Genomic DNA, 19,327 nt, shown 5'->3' on the forward strand with positions numbered 1-19,327 from the left:
TGCGGCAAGCAGGCTCTTCATTGTGGTGTGCAGGCTTCTCTCTAGTTGTGGCACACAGGCTCCAGAGCACGTGGGCTCAGTAGTTGCAGCATATAGGCTCCTTAGTTGTGACAGGCGGGCTCCTTAGTTGTGGCTCACCAGCTCCTTAGTTGCGGCATGCATGCATGTGGGATCTAGCTTCCTGGCCAGGGATCAAAACCGGACCCCCTGCATTAGGAGTGCAGAGTCTTAACCACTGTGCCACCAGGGAAGTCCCTGTAGCTCCTCTTTGAAGTACCTAGATAATAGTATCTGATGCACACTTCCTGAGTTGTTTTACAGATGCTAAAACCACCACCAAATGGAAGAACTCTACATTAGATTTTCTTATCTTGCTCTTTTATTTATTTTTGAAGATATCTTCATATCAAACACTATACTCTATCTACAAATTATTACTCCTATTTATTTCTGCATTTGGACAGTTCTGAAGAAATAAGAGAAAAGATCTTGAGTTTCTTTGACATCATTATATCAAAAATGAGGACATCTGAGAATGACATCATCCCTCTGGAATCTTGCCAGTGTGAGGAAATCCTAGAGATTGTCATCATGCCTCTGGCTCACCATTTTCTGGCTTTGGGAGAAAACAGCAAAGCCTTATATTACTTCCTAGAACTTGCATCTGCTTATCTCATCTTGGGTGATAATTATATGGTAAGCTGTTTCTGCCCAGATCGCCTCCACTTTTGAGACAGACCTACAGACCACAGGACCAGAAAGAAAGCTCTAGTGTAGCCATGGCTGCCACCCTTCATGCCTGCACTTGTGGACTGTTTCAGATTTTACAGTTGTGGCCTAATTAAACTCCACACCTTAGATTTATATAAAATTTTAAAATTAAACCATTAAAAATGTCAGTAAGCTGTGGTTCTCTCAAATATTTATGAACAAAAGGCTCCTGTGCGTATTTTATACACATATGTGAAGAAGGCAGTGTGATGTGGCCAGTGAGTCCCAGGAAGAGAAGGTTTAGGCAGCCTTGGGGGCTAACTTGCTAAACCTGTGCTCACTCTCATCTCATTATCCAGGGAGTGACGAATGTTCAGGAAAACAATGATTGGAAGCAGAGCCCCAGTGCAGGGTCCCAAAAATGTGCCATTTGCTTCCCCGTCTCCCAGCAAAGAAACCTTGTCTCCCTCTTTCCGCATCTCACACATACGCCTTAGGCTGCATGAGACTTGGGGACAGTGCCTCACCTTATTTTACTCTTCAAGTCTGACCTTGCCTTGGTGTTTACAAGTGCCAAGACTCTCTTCACGATGTCATAGGACGTTGAAGATGAAGGGAGGAAGGTTGCTCAGGGCCTTACCTTCCTCTTCCACTTCCTAACGATGGCCCTGGCAAAAGAAATGGGAGTGGTTCATAACTCATTCCAAAAGTAGAGGCTGGCTTCTCATAGATGTGGGGATGCTCTCAGGAGCCATGAGTACACTGTTGGAAATAGGGAGGTTGGGGATGGAATTACTCAAAGAGGGAAATTGCCCTGGGGAAAACTTCAGGTAAGGTGACTTACATGACAACATGAGGAAAGGAGGAGGTCTCTAGATTCATCCTCTAGAATGAGAGATTCAGTGGACCAAGAGGGACGTGAAGGTGACCCACACCTTCAGCAGGAACTTTCCCCACCCTTGCTATCTAGAGTTTGAAGGACTCTGATCAGGACCTGAAGGAAGAGATGGAGGTGGGAGCTGGAGTGGTCCTGCTTCTCTTCCTTCAGTAGGGTCTGGGGCAATGGCCCCTCTGTGGTCCCGATCCCTGATGACTCAATACCTTCTACTCCTTGTGCTGGTTGCAGGCTTACATATATTTGAATGAGGGAGAGAGGTTGCTGAAAATTCTCAAGAAGGAAAAATCTTGGAGTAAGACTTTTGAGTGGACTACCTTTTTTACCCTCAAAGGTCAGGTAAGAAACCATTAGAAACGTGATTAATCTGTTCTTTATCACTGGGGCTTTATGTAGAAGAAGTAGTAGAAGTCATCCCTATACTTTCTACATCCTCCTCCCATCCTCTGCCACAGATCTTTTCCAAGACTCCAGAACCCCAAGCCCCGGGACTCAAACCTCCTCACCATCACTTGTCTGTAGCAAGATCTTCTTTAGCCTCTCGGTTGACAGCTTTATGAAATGTTTTTCTAACAACCTCCCAAAATGGACAGGAATAGGTAAACGTTTTCTCAGAGGTAGATGATGAACAATGAGGATGCAAAGTCCTAGTCATTCAACCATCCTTCCACAGATACATCCAAGAAACATTTCAGATTGTGCCAGGCACTGGGAGATTTTGTTCCTGGGCCTTAAATGACCTTTTCTGGATAAGATTCCTTAACTATATATTTCTGGAACCTACCAACCAAGCCTAGAATCACTGCTTTTCTTCTTTTCCTTTCTTCCCCTTTCTTCTCCTTGTAGGTCTGTTTCAACATGGGCCAGATGGTGCTTGCCAAGAAAATGCTGAGGAAGGCCTTGAAGCTCCTCAATCGAATCTTTCCTTACAACTTAATCTCCTTGTTTCTCCAGATTCATGTTGAAAAAAACAGACACTTTCCTTATGTGAATCAGAATCAGCAGGCCCAAGAGAGCTCACCTCCAGGGTAAGGAGGAGGTGGGGAGAGCTGGGTATCTCATCTCACTCCCCAGAGGAGAGAGACCTACACATAGTCCAACAGTCAGCCCCCAAAGCCTGGGCCTCTAGCGGGAGCAAGGAGTCCTGGTGGCTCACTGGTGGGGGAGGGGATGAGTGGGAGCGGGGCTCCCAGGCCAGGGCTGGGTTGCCTCAGAACAACTTAACAGGCAGCTTTTGCCAAAGGGAGTTCAGGTGACAAAACCTTAAGGGAGCCCTTTGCGAGGTGAGCTCCAGTGCCCCTCCCCACTCATCTTACCCACTAACCCCTCTGGCCATCCATGTTCCAATGGGAATCTGCACCACCTGTTCCTAGAGCCTCAGTCACAAGTCCTCTTCCAATTCAGTGCTAAAACCCTGGGTATTGTCCCTGCCCCAAAGAAAAATGGCAGGTCCTGAAGACATCTGCCAAAAGACAAAACAGCCCACCCATTTTTGTAACTCTATAGATACGTGGGTTACATGGGGTATCCATCGGTCAAGATTATACCATTAAGATATGTACATTTCAATGTACATAAATTTTATCTATAAAAGAACTATAAAAAATAATGAGGTGGGGTAGGAGAAGGAAACAGTGAGTAGAAGGACAGATGTAATAAGAATGTTGATAGTTGCTGAAGCTGGATGCTGGGTACATGTGGCTCATTATATTTTTCTATTTTACTGTGTATGCATGTTTGAAATTTTCCACAATAAAAGTTTTAAGAATATATTCCACCTACCTAGCAATTCATACCAAGAGAGATGCCACCTAGTTGGGGATCTGGAGAGCTGGCAGAAGATCTCTTCCATCTTGGGAGAGGCCAGCTGCAATATTCCCACAGGTTCTGCCTGAGATACAAGTATCTATTTCTATGGGCAAATTGCTGCAATTCTTTGGCAACCCCACCAAAAACTGCCTTCCCCAGTTTCCTGAAAGTGTTCCCTTGACTATGGGGGAGGCTGGGATGGAAATGAGGTGCAGCTGAGCTCCTTTGCAGACTGGGGACAGGCTCCTGAGAATCTAAGCCTGCTGCCTCAGGAGACACCAGGAGGGGGAGAGGCGGGGAGAAGTTCGCAGAGATCTCTTGGAGAGGTAAGAGAGAATTGGAGTTTGGGTCACACAGAGGGTTGCCAGATGAAATAAAGGATGCCTAGTTGAATTTAAAGTTCAGATCAATAACAAATGATTTTTTTTTTTAGTATACCTTATATCACACAAGATATTTAGGACATATGCATTCTAAAAGAATTGTTTTGAAATGCAGATTTAACCTGGCATCCCATATTTTCATTCCCTAAATCTGACAAGCCTAATGTACAGCCACATTTTGTAAAAGGAATAAGAAGTACCTGCACAAGAGGAGAAGGAGAAACAGTGATGATCAGGAAGAAACTAGAGAACAATTGGCTTAAAATGCTGTCCAGTCAAAAGGTTCTCATCTCAAAAATAAGGACATTAAGAAACAATATTTAATGTCAGAATTTCTACAGCTTCATGAGCTCCGTATATTATAAGGGATTTTACCTTCTCCATGTTTCCTTAGAAACTTTAAAAAATAATTTCCACAACAGAATGAATGTCATCAATGTCTAAACTGAAAGTACCTGGAATTCTTCTTTAAGAATCTCTAGGATATCTTCCTTTCTTCTCATCTTTATTTAAAATCTGCTTTTTGATAGTTATTTCTAGTTATATTTTGTTTTCTTGGCTTTGTTAAATTACTAATATTGCAGCCAGTTTAGGATCCCATTTTATCACAAATAGAGAAGATTGGGGGCTACGTTACCAGTTAAATGACTTGTGGAGGCTGAGGCTGAGACCCCAAACATTCCCGGTAGGTGGTCAGCCATCCTTCCCTTGAATAATTCCAGCACAGGAAGTTCACCATCTCCTGCAACATTCCACTCTGTTGTCAGAATGTGTTTTAGTCTGTTTGGACTGCTGTGACAAAATACCACAGGCCGGGTGGCTTATTAACAGCAGAAGTTTATTGTTCACAGTTCTGGAGGCTGGAAGTCTGAGGTCCTAGTGGCTGGGCCAGGGCCCTCTTCAGGGTCACAGACTTCTTGTCGTATCCTCACATGGTGGAATGGGGCCAGGAACTCTGTGGAGTCTCTTTTATAAGAGCTCTAATCCCAGTCATGAAGGCTCCACCCTCATAACCTTATCATGTCCTAAAGGCCCCACCTACTATTACCGTCACTTTTGGGAGTTAGAATTCAACTTATGAATTTTGGGGGATGCATTCAGACCACAGCAGAATGGGGTTGTTTAAAAGGCTCATTTCCTTTGTTGAGCTGAGACCTAGCTCCCGACAACCATGTGTAACAGAGGAAATGACACACTGGACTGGCCAGGCTGGAGGTGGCCAGGGCTGGAGGTGGCCAAGGCTAGAGTCCTGGCACCATCACATTCTAGCTATGTGATTTTGACTTAATTACTTAACCTGTCTGAGTCTCACCTTTCACTCATGTAAAATGGGGTTAATTATTCCTTCCTTTCTTACGGGGTTGTCATCAGTCTCAAATGTGATAAAATGATATAAATGTGCTTTTTAAATAATTTCATTTAAATGGCAATGAACTGACAGGGGACAGGTGAGTTAAATCAATTACCTTAATTAATCATCACAAAGTAGGTATTATGGTCCCCATTGTCCGGTGGAAAAATTTTGCTTCATAAAGATTCATGTGCATGTCCAACAAGGTCCTACTGTATAGCACGAGGAACTATATTCAATATCCTGTGATAAACCATAATGGAAAAGAATATTTTTAAAAAATAATGTATCAATATACATATGTATAACGGAATTACTTTGCTGTACAGCAGAAATTAACACAACATTGTAAATCAACTATGTGTCAATAAAAAAATACTATGTGCTGAAACTGAAAAAAAAAATTAACATGCATGTTAATTTCCACGTAAAGGAAACAGGCCTCAAACTCAAGTCTGTTTTGACCCCCAAGCCAGTAGTGAGGACTCTGCCCTGTGCTTCCCTCAAGCATGCTGGTGGTGATACCTTCTTCTTATGTCCCACGTGTGTACTTTATCTAATAGGAAGAAGAGGCTGGCGCAACTTTACCAGCAAACCACTTGCTTCTCCTTGCTGTGGCAGATCTATAGCTTAAAGTATTTTTTTCACTACAAGTATTATCGCCACCTGGCAGCTCTGATGCAAGTGAATACTGCCCTGGAAACTCAAGATGATTTCCAGGTAGGGTATTTTTGTAGCTGCTTTTTACGTTTCTGAATCTCATTTGGAGAGAAAAACCTAGTGAAAGCCAATCAAAATTCAAAATCATGAAGATTTAATAAAATCCTTCCAGACTAGATTGTTCCGCTGAGGCTAGCAGTTGTCAAACATTTTGGTCCCAGGATCCCCTTATACTCCTAATAATTGAGGACCTCAAATAGCTTTTTATATGGGTTTATATATTTATATTTTTTATATGGCATCATATATATATATATTTTTTAATTTTATTTATTATTTATGTATTTATGGCTGTGTTGGGTCTCCGTTTCTGTGCGAGGGCTTTCTCTAGTTGTGGCAAGTGGGGGCCACTCTTCATCGCGGTGCACGGGCCTCTCACTATTGCGGCCTCTCTTGCTGCGGAGCACAGGCTCCAGAGGCACAGGCTCAGTAGTTGTGGCTCACGGGCCTAGTTGCTCCGCGGCATGTGGGATCTTCCCAGACCAGGGCTCGAACCCGTGTCCCCCGTATTAGCAGGCAGACTCTCAACCACTGCGCCACCAGGGAAGCCCGGGGTCATATATTTTTATGAGGTGTATCTATTGATAGTCATATAAGAAACAAAAACTGAGATACTTTAAAAATATTTTTTAGAGAAAATAAACCCATGACATATGAACATAATTAACATTTTCACTGAAAAAAACTCTATTTCCCCAAACAAAAAATTTTGTGAGAAGAATGGCATGTATTACATTTTTGCAAATACCTTAATGTCTGACTTCACAGAAGACAGCTAGATTCTCAATCTGCTTCTACTTTCACTTCCTTGTAATGTCACATAACTTTCCCTTGGAAAACTCCACATCGTACTTGTAAGAGAATGAGGGTGAAAAAGGAAAATGTAAAATGATAATTCTTTTAAAAAGATAAAATGATTCCCTGGCGGTCCAGAGGTTAGGACTCTGTGCTCTCACTGCTGAGGGCCCGGGGTTCAATCTCTGGTCGGGGAACTAAAATCCCACAAGCTGCGTAGCATGGCCAAAAAAAGTAAAAGTAAAAGAACACGCATCAAAGATGTTATTGAGCTCATTAAAGTTAGTGAGAGAACTACTAAGATGTTACAACTGGTTCCCAGGAGAATTTAATTTATGAATGTATACAAAACTAGTCTAGTCACAGGGCAAGAATACAATCACTTGTATTCCACCGAACATTTCTATTTCTATGAAAAAGAATCATTTACATTATTACCAGGTTTCCCAAAGGCAGTGAAAGGCAGAGATAACCTTGATGAGTGAGCTAGACAGGACACCCACTGAATTTTTTTTGTTTTGGCCCATTTCGAGTTCTTTCACTATTTTTCCTGGAAAACTGCTACACACAAAACAAATGGTCCACAAAACATTCTCCCTTCCTTCTGAAGGTTTTACCATGCGTTGTTATCATTAACCAGTCTTTTGCTATTAAACTAAAATGGCCAGTTGAGGCAAAGAGTTCTAAGACTGTTCTTCCACCACTGATTAAGACTGGGGTGGCAGGTATTGGGGATAATATTCATTTAGCCTTCTGAGCTTTCTGGGAAGACTTGGTGACCTTGCGAGTTCCCGCTGCCCTTCTGGTCCACTGCTTTGATGACACCCACAGCAACTGTCTGTCTCATGTCACGAACAGCAAAACGGCCCAGAGGAGGATAGTCAGAGAAGCTCTTAACACACGTGGGTTTGCCAGGAACCATATCAACGATGACAGCATCACCAGATTGAAGAGTTGTTTAAACAGTAACCAACTTCTCTTCAATCTCCCAGTTAAGTTTAGAACTAGTCTTTACATTTTTTTTGAAAGCAAACCAAACCAAACCAACCTTCCTTTATTGTTAAACAAAAAAAGCAATACATGCTTGTTATAACAATAAATTAAACATCACAGAACTGCATAAAGTAAAAAGTCCCTCAAATCTCTACTCAAACTGCAACAAATAGGTAACTGCTTTTTACAGTTTGGAATGAATCCTTCCAGGCTTTTTGGTATGCAGTCATATATCCACACATATAAGCTATTACTTTTATTTTTCACAAAAATTAAAATTCTTATATTTTGTTTAAGGACCCTGTGTGGGCAAAAGGGGCCATTGAGCTTGTCCTGGATCATGCATTAAATAGGTGGCAGAAACTCAGCTTAATTTCTGTATCTAAGCCTATGGTTTTGCCAAATGTCCAGCTCCATTCCCAAGCTTAATAAATCCATGTTTACTGGCAGATGTTTGGTGATATCCTGGGCTTTCTGCTTCGGGTTCCATCCCAGTCTTGCCCCATCTCTCCTCCTCTCCTCCACTGCTGCCATTTCAGATCATTAAGGCCTACCTGGACTATTCACTGTACCACCATCTAGCCGGCTACCAGGGCGTGTGGTTCAAATATGAGGTCATGACCATGGAGCACATCTTCAACCTCCCCCTGAAACACGAGGGCGTTGAAATCATGACCTACGTGGCCGATACACTTGGCTATATCAAGCTCCTAATGGGTCACTTGGACTTGGCCATTGACTTAGGTAAGCCCTGGCTGGTCAAGAAAGAACTTGCAGATACAAGTAATGCCCAGAAATATACTGGAATTGTTTTCTTCCCAGGCTCTCGAGCCCACAAGATGTGGTCATTGCTTCGTAATCCCAACAGACACTGTCTGGTCCTCTGCTGGCTTTGTAAATCCCTCTTCTTGAAAAACAGGTATTTATCTCAAGGCCTTTTCCAAAATTAGAGGAAGAAAGCCATATTAATGGAATGTTCTGGGTTTACTTAACCCCGGCCATAGGGTGGGGCAGGAAGTAAGGTTTACCAGAAGCTGATGTAACTGATAATCATCATCCTTGGGATACCACTACTCTTTCACAGACATCACCTCTAACCTGGTTGCTCTGGCCAGTGGCTGGAGGAGGGTCAGACAGTCAGCCCCACTGTGGGAATCAGGCCTCCACCACTGCCAGGTAGAAGAAAGGGAACAGTCTCACAGGGGAGGCAAATGCCCAGAGAGTAGCAGCCAGGACCAGAGGCGCAGGCCAACTTGGCCTGACTCTGGCCACCCTGATAGAGAGGTCCAGGAAAGAACAGTTTGAACAGAAAGCCAACTTGAGATTTAGGAGTGGGTTTGAAGTCTGTTGAAGAATCATATTTGGTCCTGAATTGCTGGGCAGGACTGAGACCAGGACTGAACTTCCTTCTCTCCCCACACACTATTTTTTAATCCTACCACCTTTTCTTATCCATAGATACAAGCAACTGATCCAGGTGCTGGGGTGGCTGTGGGATCTTTCTGTAGCAGAAGAGCATATCTTCAGCAAGGCATTTTTCTATTTTGTCTGCCTGGACATCATGCTTTATTCTGGTGAGCATGGCCTTGGAATTTATAAGAAACTGGGGGAATAACACTTGGGTTGGTGTGGTGTGGCAGGTGACAGGGCTAGGGCTTTGAGACCACTGGGTTTCTGGCTCGAAAAACATACAGGACAGGGGAGGGGAGAGCCTGGTGTTATGAACTGAGGAGCCATCTAGAAGGTGCAAGGATTGCAAGGGACCAACAAGGAAGAGAATTTAGAATTTAAGCTGCCAGTTAAAGCGTCAGATCATTTGTATCACACAAGTGATAGTGACTGACAGTATCTTACTATGTGGCTTCTACGAGGGCATTTAATTTTTAGCAGGATAGACTTAGAGACTTCATGCTTGAAAATGAAGGGGAGGACTGCTAATGGTGAGGTGAGGGTTCCAGGCACTGGCAGCTGTTAGCGATTTAGAAAACAAGTTCTTTCCTGATAACCTTCATGTTACACCAGGTAGGCAGGCCTCAGTGTACATATTAAACCAGAGGGGCCAAACTGGGCATTCTTTTTCCCAGCCATATTTTCAACGAGGGATGTGGATATTGCTGCCAGCCAGGGAAGTGTGAACGCGAAGACTGAGAAGTCCCAGGCTGCACTGAGGCTGATTCCCTGGGCTCAAGCAGGGAGGATTGGTTTAAACCCCACTCCTGCCTAGTTGATATTATGGACTTGTATCTTATACACATAAACTTCCACAAAAGCAGGGGCTCAGCAAACACAGGGCAGTGCAGTCACCTGGTTGTTGTAATCCGTGGGACCCTTTGGATTCATAAAGTAATCAGAGACGGAGGCCTGTCCTCACAGTGGGAAATTCTCCTGGGAGCTCTTAGGCCAGAAAGACGACACCCCTCCACCCCCAACCTACCAGCCAAGTTCTCCTGTTTCTCTCTTTTTTAGGCTTTGTTTATAGGTCATTTGAAGAATGTTTGGAATTCATACACCAAAACGAAGACAACAGAATACTGAAGTTCCAAAGTGGAATCCTCCTGGGACTTTACTCATGTATAGCTATTTGGTAACAATGTGTTGCATACCACTAAATTCCCAAATTTGAAAATGTTGACTCCTGGAAGAGTTCTATGAGATTTGAAAAAAGGAAAGAAAAGAAAGGGAAAGTACTTTTAATTTATACCTAAGACAGATTGAAAGTGACAGAGCAGATTTATACTGAAAAACACCTTGCGGATCACCTAGTTCATCCCACTCAACTGAGGCCAGTAAAGCGATGCCACTTCAATTGTACTCAATGCAACAAGAATTTATTGCATACATAGCGTGCAGTATTAATACAGAGATGAACAAGAAAAGAGTACTTGCTTCTGAGAAGTGTTGGGGGTTTGAGGGAGACTAATAAATAGCACTACTTACCCCCTCCCCACCCCCAAGATGGAATCATAATCATTGTTAATAGAGCCGATGTTGGAGGATATGGCTTGTATCTGCAGGCAAGTGAGCTTCCTAATATTGAACCCCAGGATTAGACTTACCCATCAGCAGCAGGCAGTTCTAGAAAACTCCACCCCTTCCCCACCCCACTGAGGCAGGAAGTACCATGTTCCCCGTGGGTCTCACTGGCTCTCAAGATGAAAGAGAGCTACACCTGCCTAATTTCTGTCCCAAAGTCACCAGCCTACTAAGTCACCCCTTGTCATTGGAGGAGTGAGTGAGGCAGGGAAAGAAATGTGGAGCTTTGCACCAGTGGAGCTCCCTCACATGGAAGGAAACTTCAGGAGGGTTGAAGAAGCAGGCTTCCTGTATCCCCATTAACCCATTAAGCATGAGGCTTAATCTCTTTAACCCATTACATTTTTTAAACTCAATAAGCCTGTAGCTATGGCTTTAGCTTCAAGGAAGTAGATGGACAGTAAGGCTCCAGAACATTAAATAAATTACTTCCACAGCCATCCCCAAGACTGAAAGTCATTCCCTATTCCACTTCCCATCTCAAATTATATATGCAGTCATGTTGTCCAGTATTTAAAGATTTTGTGATGAGATTAAATGATAATACGAAGACATTCCTATGTAAAGTGCCACAAACTAGAGCAGTTTCAAATTTGAATAGAAATCGCCTCTTATTATAAAACTCATTGGGAGAAATTAAAATCCAAAAAATCAATTACCCTTGCCAGCTAAAGTCTAAAGAAGTGAAAGTTCAAAGTCAAATTAATTTGCCCTGGTGAGTTAAAGTTCAAGGAATCTAAAGTCCAAAAATCACCCTAATTTCTTATTCTACTCTACCTCACCTGAAGAGTTCTTGCAACAGCTGTAGCTTAGGCCAATACTGCTCCCACTTTATGGGCATAGGAATCATCTGGAGAGTTTGTTAACTCAGATTTCTGGCCCCATCCCCAGAGTCTGTCTGATTCAGTAGATCTGGGTTGGACCAGAGAGCTTGCATTTCCAAGGAGCACTCAGATGGTACTGATGATGCCTCTCCGTGGCCCACACCTTGAGTAGTATCAGCCCAGGCTATCTCTCTTTGAAATCAGAGCAATTTCTTCAAGCCCCAGAATTTATAGCTCCAAGTGCCTGATCTGTTTCATTTTTTTTCTGGCCACACCAAAAAGCCTGTGGGATCTTAGTTCCCTGGCTAGGGATTGAACCCCGGGCCCCTGGTAGTAAAAGTGAGGAGTCCTAAGCACTGGACTTCCAGGAAATTCCCTCACTTTAAAGAGTCCAAAGAATTAAATGGTAAATAAATTAAAAAAAAAAAAAGAACTAAATGGTAGCTAATATTGCCCAAGTATTCCCCCCAATTATGTTCATTTGAAATCATCAAAAAATTCTATCCTGTCCTTGCTCCATATCACATAATTTTCCCTGAATAGGCCAGTGGCAGGCTTCCAGAGACCAAAGTACTAGGAGCTGCACCTCTAGAGAGACCCATTTCAGGAAACCAGCCCATTCCAAGGGTGATGGGGATTTTTCTTATTCTTCTGTGGTGATACAGGTATGCCAGACTTCAGGAGTGGGACAACTTTCACATATTTTCCAACAGAGCCAAAAGTCTAGTGTCAAGAAGAACCCCAGCAGCTCTTTACTGCATAGGCCTCAGTAGGTACATGGAAGGGCAAGTCCTCTACCTTCAAAAGCAAATTGAAGAACAATCAGAGAATGCTCAGGACAGTGGAGTTGACCTACTCAAGGTAAGGCCTCTTCTCTGGTTTCCCCGGTAAGTCATGCCTTAAATGGATTTTTCTCTACCTCCTGTGATAATTATTTTCTCTGATTACAGAAGTTACACGTGTTTTATAGTTTAAGTTTTTGAAGGCCACTCCCTCCCCATAATTAGAATATAAATTGCCCACAACCTTACTACTCAGAGATAATCACTTTATACATATTGAGATACCACTTTCCAAGTTTTCTTCCATGTGTGTGCATGCATTTCCATTTTTTAAACTTGCTACTAAATAAGATATATTTATGAATAATTCCCTGCTGTTAAATTGTTTTCTGCACCACTAGTTAAAAGGAAGCCTAGTGTTTTATCTTATAGATATACTATTAGATGATATTGCCAAACTATTCTTAGATAGAATTTTTCTGTAGTACTTTATTGCTGTTGCTATGATAAACATCTTGGTAGATAAATCTTTGCACACAGCAATTTTAAACATTCAACTGATACGTAGTAAGGACCTGGTACTAGGTGTTGGGGTACAAGAGTGAGCAAATTAAACCTGGTGACTGCCTCCCAGAGTCTACAGCCCAGCATGGGCAAGCCCCCCTAAGAGAATGAAGGGTTGAACCTCCAGGGCCGGCTTAACAAGTGTTTGCCTTGTTCGCTTAGAAACTGAATGCAGGTGAATTCCTTTTCTATTGCTATGTCTTCAAGTACACAACCTTAACAGCTTAAATGACAGCACTTCTTTTTTCATCTCCGGGCTTAGCAGTCAAAAGTCTGGACGGGCTTGGCTGGGTTCTCTGCTGAGGGTCTTACAAGGCTAAAATCAAGGTGTTGGCTGAGGTATTTTCTCATGATCTAGGGAAGAACCTACTTGCAGGTTCCTTCAGGTTGTTGGCAGAATCTAGATGCTGACGATTTTAAGGCACCTCCCTATTTCAGAGATGTTAAAATGTTTCAAAACAAGGCATCTGGAGACCAGTGAAGAATAGTTGCTCATTTAATCTTCGGAGGCATTGTTATGGGCTGGGTCTTTTTCACTGCTGCTGGATAGAAAAGTCTTGAATTTGCCCAGGTGGGAGCCCACTCCCTACCACTCTCATAGCACACTCAACCTCAGCATCTCTTCCTGCAATTTGTTCACACCAGCTGACTAAATCGCCGCCTCCAAAAACACACAAGTTCACTGTCATCACTGCTTGGAGGTATGTACTCTTTGACATAGAACATGTATTTATATTTCTGATTCATAAAACATTCTTCTGGTTCTCACACAGTATATGGAAATTGTTTGGTGATATAAAACATTTTGTTTTATGTAATTATTATGTATTACATATGACTTATATAATTTTTATGTGTATTATGTAATTTATTTCATGTAATTTGATGGAGCAAATGTCTTTCCTTAAGAAAATTACTTGTGAGGGATTTAAAACATGCTTAACTTCATGTTGTTTTAAAAAAATAGATTTTTACCATCTTAAACATGATTTAATTTATTCCAACATTCTCTTTTTCCTTTCAAATACCAGGCACATTGTGTATGACATATGAGTTGACTGTCATTATCATTTTTAAATCAATTTTTTTTTTTTTTTTAAATTACACTATACTAGGTGTGCTTTATTTATTTATTAATGGCTGTGTTGGATCTTCGTTTCTGTGCGAGGGCTTTCTCTAGTTGTGGCAAGCGGGGGCCACTCTTCATCACGGTGCGCAGGCCTCTCACTATCGTGGCCTCTCTTGTTGCGGAACACAGGCTCCAGACACGCAGACTCAGTAATTGTGGCTCACGGGCCCATTTGCTCCGTGGCATGTGGGATCTTCCCAGACCAGGGCTCGAACCCGTGTCTCCTGCATTGGCAGGCAGATTCTCAACCACTGCGCCACCAGGGAAGCCCATCATTTTTAAATATTCAGTGCTAATAAAGGGGTACCACAATTTTGGCCAACCTGATATATGGAAATCCAGGTAGATAAATTAGCAGCTGGTTAAAAGAAAGCACCTCTTTATTTAATGAGTAGTAAAGTATAAAACTCACCTATCCCACAGACAGTACAGGTTAAAAACACAATAGGTGCTATTGGGATTACAACAAAGATGTGTAAAATGTTGTCTTTGTACTCAAGGAGTTTGTGATTTGAGTTCCAGAAGGGGATGGGGCTGGGAAGCCCAGGAATGAGATGGAGTGGTAGAGGTGGGGAGTAGAAAGAACACAAGAACACAAAAGCACACAAAATCAAACTTAGTATCTCCCACAGTACACAGAGCAATGCCTTTTACACATGTTACTGAACCAAACTTGGGCTCGTTCTCCCACATGCAGTAAAGCTAATCTACTGACACCAGGTGTGGTGAAGGAAAGTGCAGCATTTACTGTAAGGTGCCAGACAAGGAGTCTGGGGCAGCTAATGCTCAAAAAACCCGAACTCCCCAAAAGGTTTCAGGGAAGCATTTTTAAAGGCAAGGTGAGGGAGAGGATTCACAGGGTATGTGATCAGCTTGTACACATTTCTCTGACTGATTGATGGTGAGGTAATAGGGCAGTGTCACAGGGGTTAACGTCATCAATCCTCAGGCTCCAGTAGGTCTGGGGGCTATATCTCATGGTCATTAAGTAGTTAACTTCTAACATCTATAAAACAACTCAGGAAATGTGCAACAGGTACTGTTATCTAGTTACTTCATGGAGGAACTAAAGATACTGTGACTGCCATATGGCTGATGTACTGTTTAAATTGTTACTAGTGCTCCTGGCCCAACTGCCATTTTTGTCACTACATGGTCATATTCTTTCAATCATTAATTCTTGAGCCAGGCTTTTGTGACTCAGGGGAGGCCTGGGAGACTACAGCTTTTCTACAAACAAGAGGAAAGCAGAGGACATGGTGGGAGCAGTCTGTCCCGAGAAGGCCCCATAGGGTCCTGCTTGGTTACACACAGTAGATGTTTAATTTCTTGAATAAATAATTGATAGACAAAATAAACATGTAACAGGTTAGTCAGGAAAACTCAATGTTTCAATCCATTTCTATGAAATTGAAGTAAATGCAATAAAAGAAAAAGACATTGTATTGTTGACCATCAAGTTAGCAAAGACATGAGAGAAGGCACATTCATGCTCTGAAGGACTCTCATAAACTTTCTAGAGAGCATTCTGGCAAAATACATGAATATCTTTAAAATATGCACATCATTTAATTCTCCTCCTAGGAACTAACCTAAGGAAATAATCAGATGGCAAACAAAAATTTATCTATAAAGATGTTGATCTCAGGTTTATAGTATTTAAAAAACTAGGGGAAAATAAAAATCATATGCCTTTCAAAAATATTGGTTAAGTCAGAAATGGTGTATTTAAACATTGGGATTTTTTTTCTTTTCTTTTCTTTTAAGATATTTTATTTATTTTTGGCTGCGTTGGGTCTTAGTTGCAGCATGCAGGATCTTTTCGTTGCGGCGCATGGGCTCTTCGTTGCGGCACACGGGCTTCTCTCTAGTTGTGGCATGAGGGTTTTTCTCTCTCTAGTTGTGACGCTCAGGCTCCAGAGCACGTGGCCTCTGTAGTTTGTGGCACGCAGGCTCTCTAGTTGAGGCATGTGAGCTCAGTAGTTGTGGCGCATGGGCTTATTTGCCCCACAGCATGTAGGATCTTAGTTCCCTGACCAGGGATCGAACCCGTATCCCCTGCATTGTAAGGTGGATTCTTTACCACTGGACCACCAGGGAAGTCCCTGGGATACTTTCACATTAAAAAAAATCTGAATTTCTTACTCTTCTTTTAAAAATTGGAGTATCTGGTGACTCTAGGCCCCAATCCTAAAGGGCAGCTACTGGCTGGAATTGACGAGGGGTGACATTTAGGGCATACCCTCTCCAGTATGACATAATCCCCTCTGCTTCTTATCTTGCTACATTCAGCCTCTTATTTATGTTTCTTGCCCAGCTCTGTCAGCATTTGAATTTGTGAGATCTGATATAAAAGAACCATGTCGTTGAAAAGAGCCCTTTAAGATAGAGCATCTGCATGTCACCTCAGGTTCATCTCCAGATTTTCTTTAACTCCCTTTACCCAAATCTACTTTCAGAACTATTTTTAATTCTTGCAACAGCCATCCACCCTTGTCTAGCGCCTTTATATATATAATCTGCTTTCTTTCAACATTGTTTGTCTGGCCATGTCTTCTTCCTTCAGATCTCACATCCCTTCCACATCTTCCAGGAGAAATTAAGAAGTTCCTGCTTTGTGTTCTCCCTGAGGATCCTTGTTCCCATGTTGCCTGCACTGCATTTTAACTGCTTATTTGAATACTTCCTTAGCTGGTGCTCAAGGGATGGCGTCTTGCTCAGGATAAATCACCCAGCAAAGAAAAATACAAGATACCAGTCAGATTTTTACCACAGTTGTCTCCGCCGTGTGGCTGACAGGGTCTTGGTGCTCCAGCAAGTGTCAGGCCTGAGCCTCTGAGGTGGGAGAGCCGAGTTCAGGACATTGGACCACTGGAGACCTCCTGGCTCCATATAATATCAATCAGCGAGAGCTCTCCCAGTGATCTCCTTCTCAACACTAAGACCCAGCTCCACTCAATGACCATCAAGCTCCAGTGCTGGACACCCCATGCCAAACAACTAGCAAGACAGGAACACAACCCCACCCATTAGTAGAGAGGCTGCCTAAAATCATACTAAGTTCACAGACACTCCAAAACACACCACCAGACGTGGTCCTGCCCACCAGAAAGACAAGATCCAGCTCCACCCACCAGAACACAGGCACCAGTCCCCTCCACCAGGAAGCCGACACAACCCACTGAACCAAATCTACCCACTGGGGGTAGACACAAAAAACAATGGGAACTACAAACCTGCAGCCTGTGAAATGGAGACCCCAAACACAATAAATTAAGCAAAATGAGAAGACAGAGAAATACACAGCAGATGAAGGAGCAAGGTAGAAACCCAACAGGCCAAACAAATGAAGAGGAAATAGGCAGCCTACCTGAAAAAGAATTCAGAGTAATGATAGTAAAGATGATCCAAAATCTTGGAAATAGAATGGAGAAAATACAAGAAATGTTTAAAAAGGACCTAGAATAACTAAAGAGCAAACAAACAATGATGAACAACACAATAAATGAAATTAAAAATTCTCCAGAAGGAATCAATAGCAGAATAACTGAGCAGAAGAATGGATAAGTGACCTGGAAGATAACATAGCAGAAATAACTAACACAGAGCAGAATAAAGAAAAAAGAATGAAAAGAATTGAGGACAGTCTCAGAGACCCCTGGGACAACATTAAACACACCAACATTCGAATTACAGGGGTCCCAGAAGAAGAAGAGAAAAAGAAAGGGACTGAGAAAATCTTTGAAGAGATTATAGTTGAAAACTTCCCCACCACATTTTAACTGCTTATTTGAATACTCCCTTAGCTGGTGCTCAAGGGATGGCGTCCTGGTCAGAATAAATCACCTAATATGGGAAAGGAAACAGTCAATCAAGTCCAAGAAGCACAGAGAGTCCCAAACAGGATAAATCCAAGGAGAAACAAGCCAAGACACATATTAATCAAACCATCAAAATTTAAATACAAAGAAAAAATATTAAAAGCAGGAAGGGAAAAGTAACAAATAACATACAAGGGAATCCCCATAAGTTTAACAGCTGATCTTTCAGCAGAAACTCTGCAAGCCAGAAGGGAGTGGCAGGACATATTTAAAGTGTGAAAGGGAAAACCCTACAACCAAGATTACTCTACCCAGCAAGGCTCTCATTCAGATCTGACAGAGAAATTAAAACCTTTACAGACAAGCAAAAGCTAAGAGAATTCAGCACCACCAAACCAGCTTTACAGCAAATGCTAAAGGAACTTCTCTAGGCAGGAAACACAAGAGAAGGAAAAGACCTACAATAACAAACCCAAAACAATTAAGAAAATGGTAATAGGAACATACATATGGATAATTACCTTAAATGTAAATGGATTAAATGCTCCAACTAAAAGACATAGACTGGCTGAATGGATGCAAAAACAAGACCCGTATATATGCTGTCTACAACAGACCGACTTCAGACCTAGGGACACATACAGACTGAAAGTGAAGGGATGGAAAAAGATATTCCATGCTAATGGAAATCGAAAGAAAGCTGGCGTAGCAATTCTCATATCAGACAAAATAGACTTTAAAATAAAGACTATTACAAGAGACAAAGAAGGACACTACATAATGATCAAGGGATCATCATTCTCAATGGTGAAAAATTGAAACCATTTCCACTAAGATCAGGAACAAGACAAGGTTGCCCACTCTCACCACTATTATTCAACATAGTTTAGGAAGTTTTGGCCACAGCAATCAGAGAAGAAAAAGAAATAAAAGGAATCCAAATTGGAAAAGAAGAAGTAAAACTGTCACTGTTTGCACATGACATGATACTATACATAGAGAATCCTAAAGATGCTACCAGAAAACTACTAGAGTTAATCAATGAATTTGGTAAAGTAGCAGGATACAAAAGTAATGCACAGAAATCTCTTGCATTCCTATACACTAATGACAAAATATCTGAAAGAGAAATTAAGGAAACACTCCCATTTACCATTGCAACAAAAAGAATAAAATACCTAGGAATAAACCTACCTAAGGAGACAAAAGACCTGTATGCAGAAAACTATAAGACACTGATGAAAGAAATTAAAGGTGATACAAACAGATGGAAAGATATACCATGTTCTTGGATTGGAAGAATCAACATTGTGAAAATGACTATACTACCCAAAGCAGTCTGCAGATTCAATGCAATCCTTATCAAACTACCAATGGCATTTTTCACAGAACTAGAACAAAAAATTTCACGATTTGTATGGAAACACCAAAGACCCCGAACTGCCAAAGCAATCTTGAGAAAGAAAAACAGAGCTGGAGGAATCAGGCTCCCTGACTTCAGACTATACTGCAAAGCT

General features: G+C 42.0%; 1 protein-coding gene across 1 annotated transcript in view; it reads left to right on the top strand.

Annotated features, from left to right (window-relative positions):
• The window catches only part of ADCY10 (adenylate cyclase 10), an 87,934-nt gene that overhangs the window by 63,199 nt on the left and 5,408 nt on the right, over positions 1 to 19,327 (top strand). The window contains exons 22-30 of the mRNA XM_061185760.1: positions 465 to 696; positions 1,838 to 1,945; positions 2,453 to 2,634; positions 5,713 to 5,869; positions 8,197 to 8,401; positions 8,480 to 8,576; positions 9,116 to 9,231; positions 10,124 to 10,241; positions 12,180 to 12,375. Coding sequence (XP_061041743.1) covers positions 465 to 696; positions 1,838 to 1,945; positions 2,453 to 2,634; positions 5,713 to 5,869; positions 8,197 to 8,401; positions 8,480 to 8,576; positions 9,116 to 9,231; positions 10,124 to 10,241; positions 12,180 to 12,375 — 1,411 coding nt within the window. The remainder of the gene's footprint in view (positions 1 to 464; positions 697 to 1,837; positions 1,946 to 2,452; positions 2,635 to 5,712; positions 5,870 to 8,196; positions 8,402 to 8,479; positions 8,577 to 9,115; positions 9,232 to 10,123; positions 10,242 to 12,179; positions 12,376 to 19,327) is intronic.

Source organism: Eubalaena glacialis, chromosome 3 (assembly GCF_028564815.1).
Source record: "Eubalaena glacialis isolate mEubGla1 chromosome 3, mEubGla1.1.hap2.+ XY, whole genome shotgun sequence".
Taxonomy (NCBI): Eukaryota; Metazoa; Chordata; class Mammalia; order Artiodactyla; family Balaenidae; genus Eubalaena; species Eubalaena glacialis.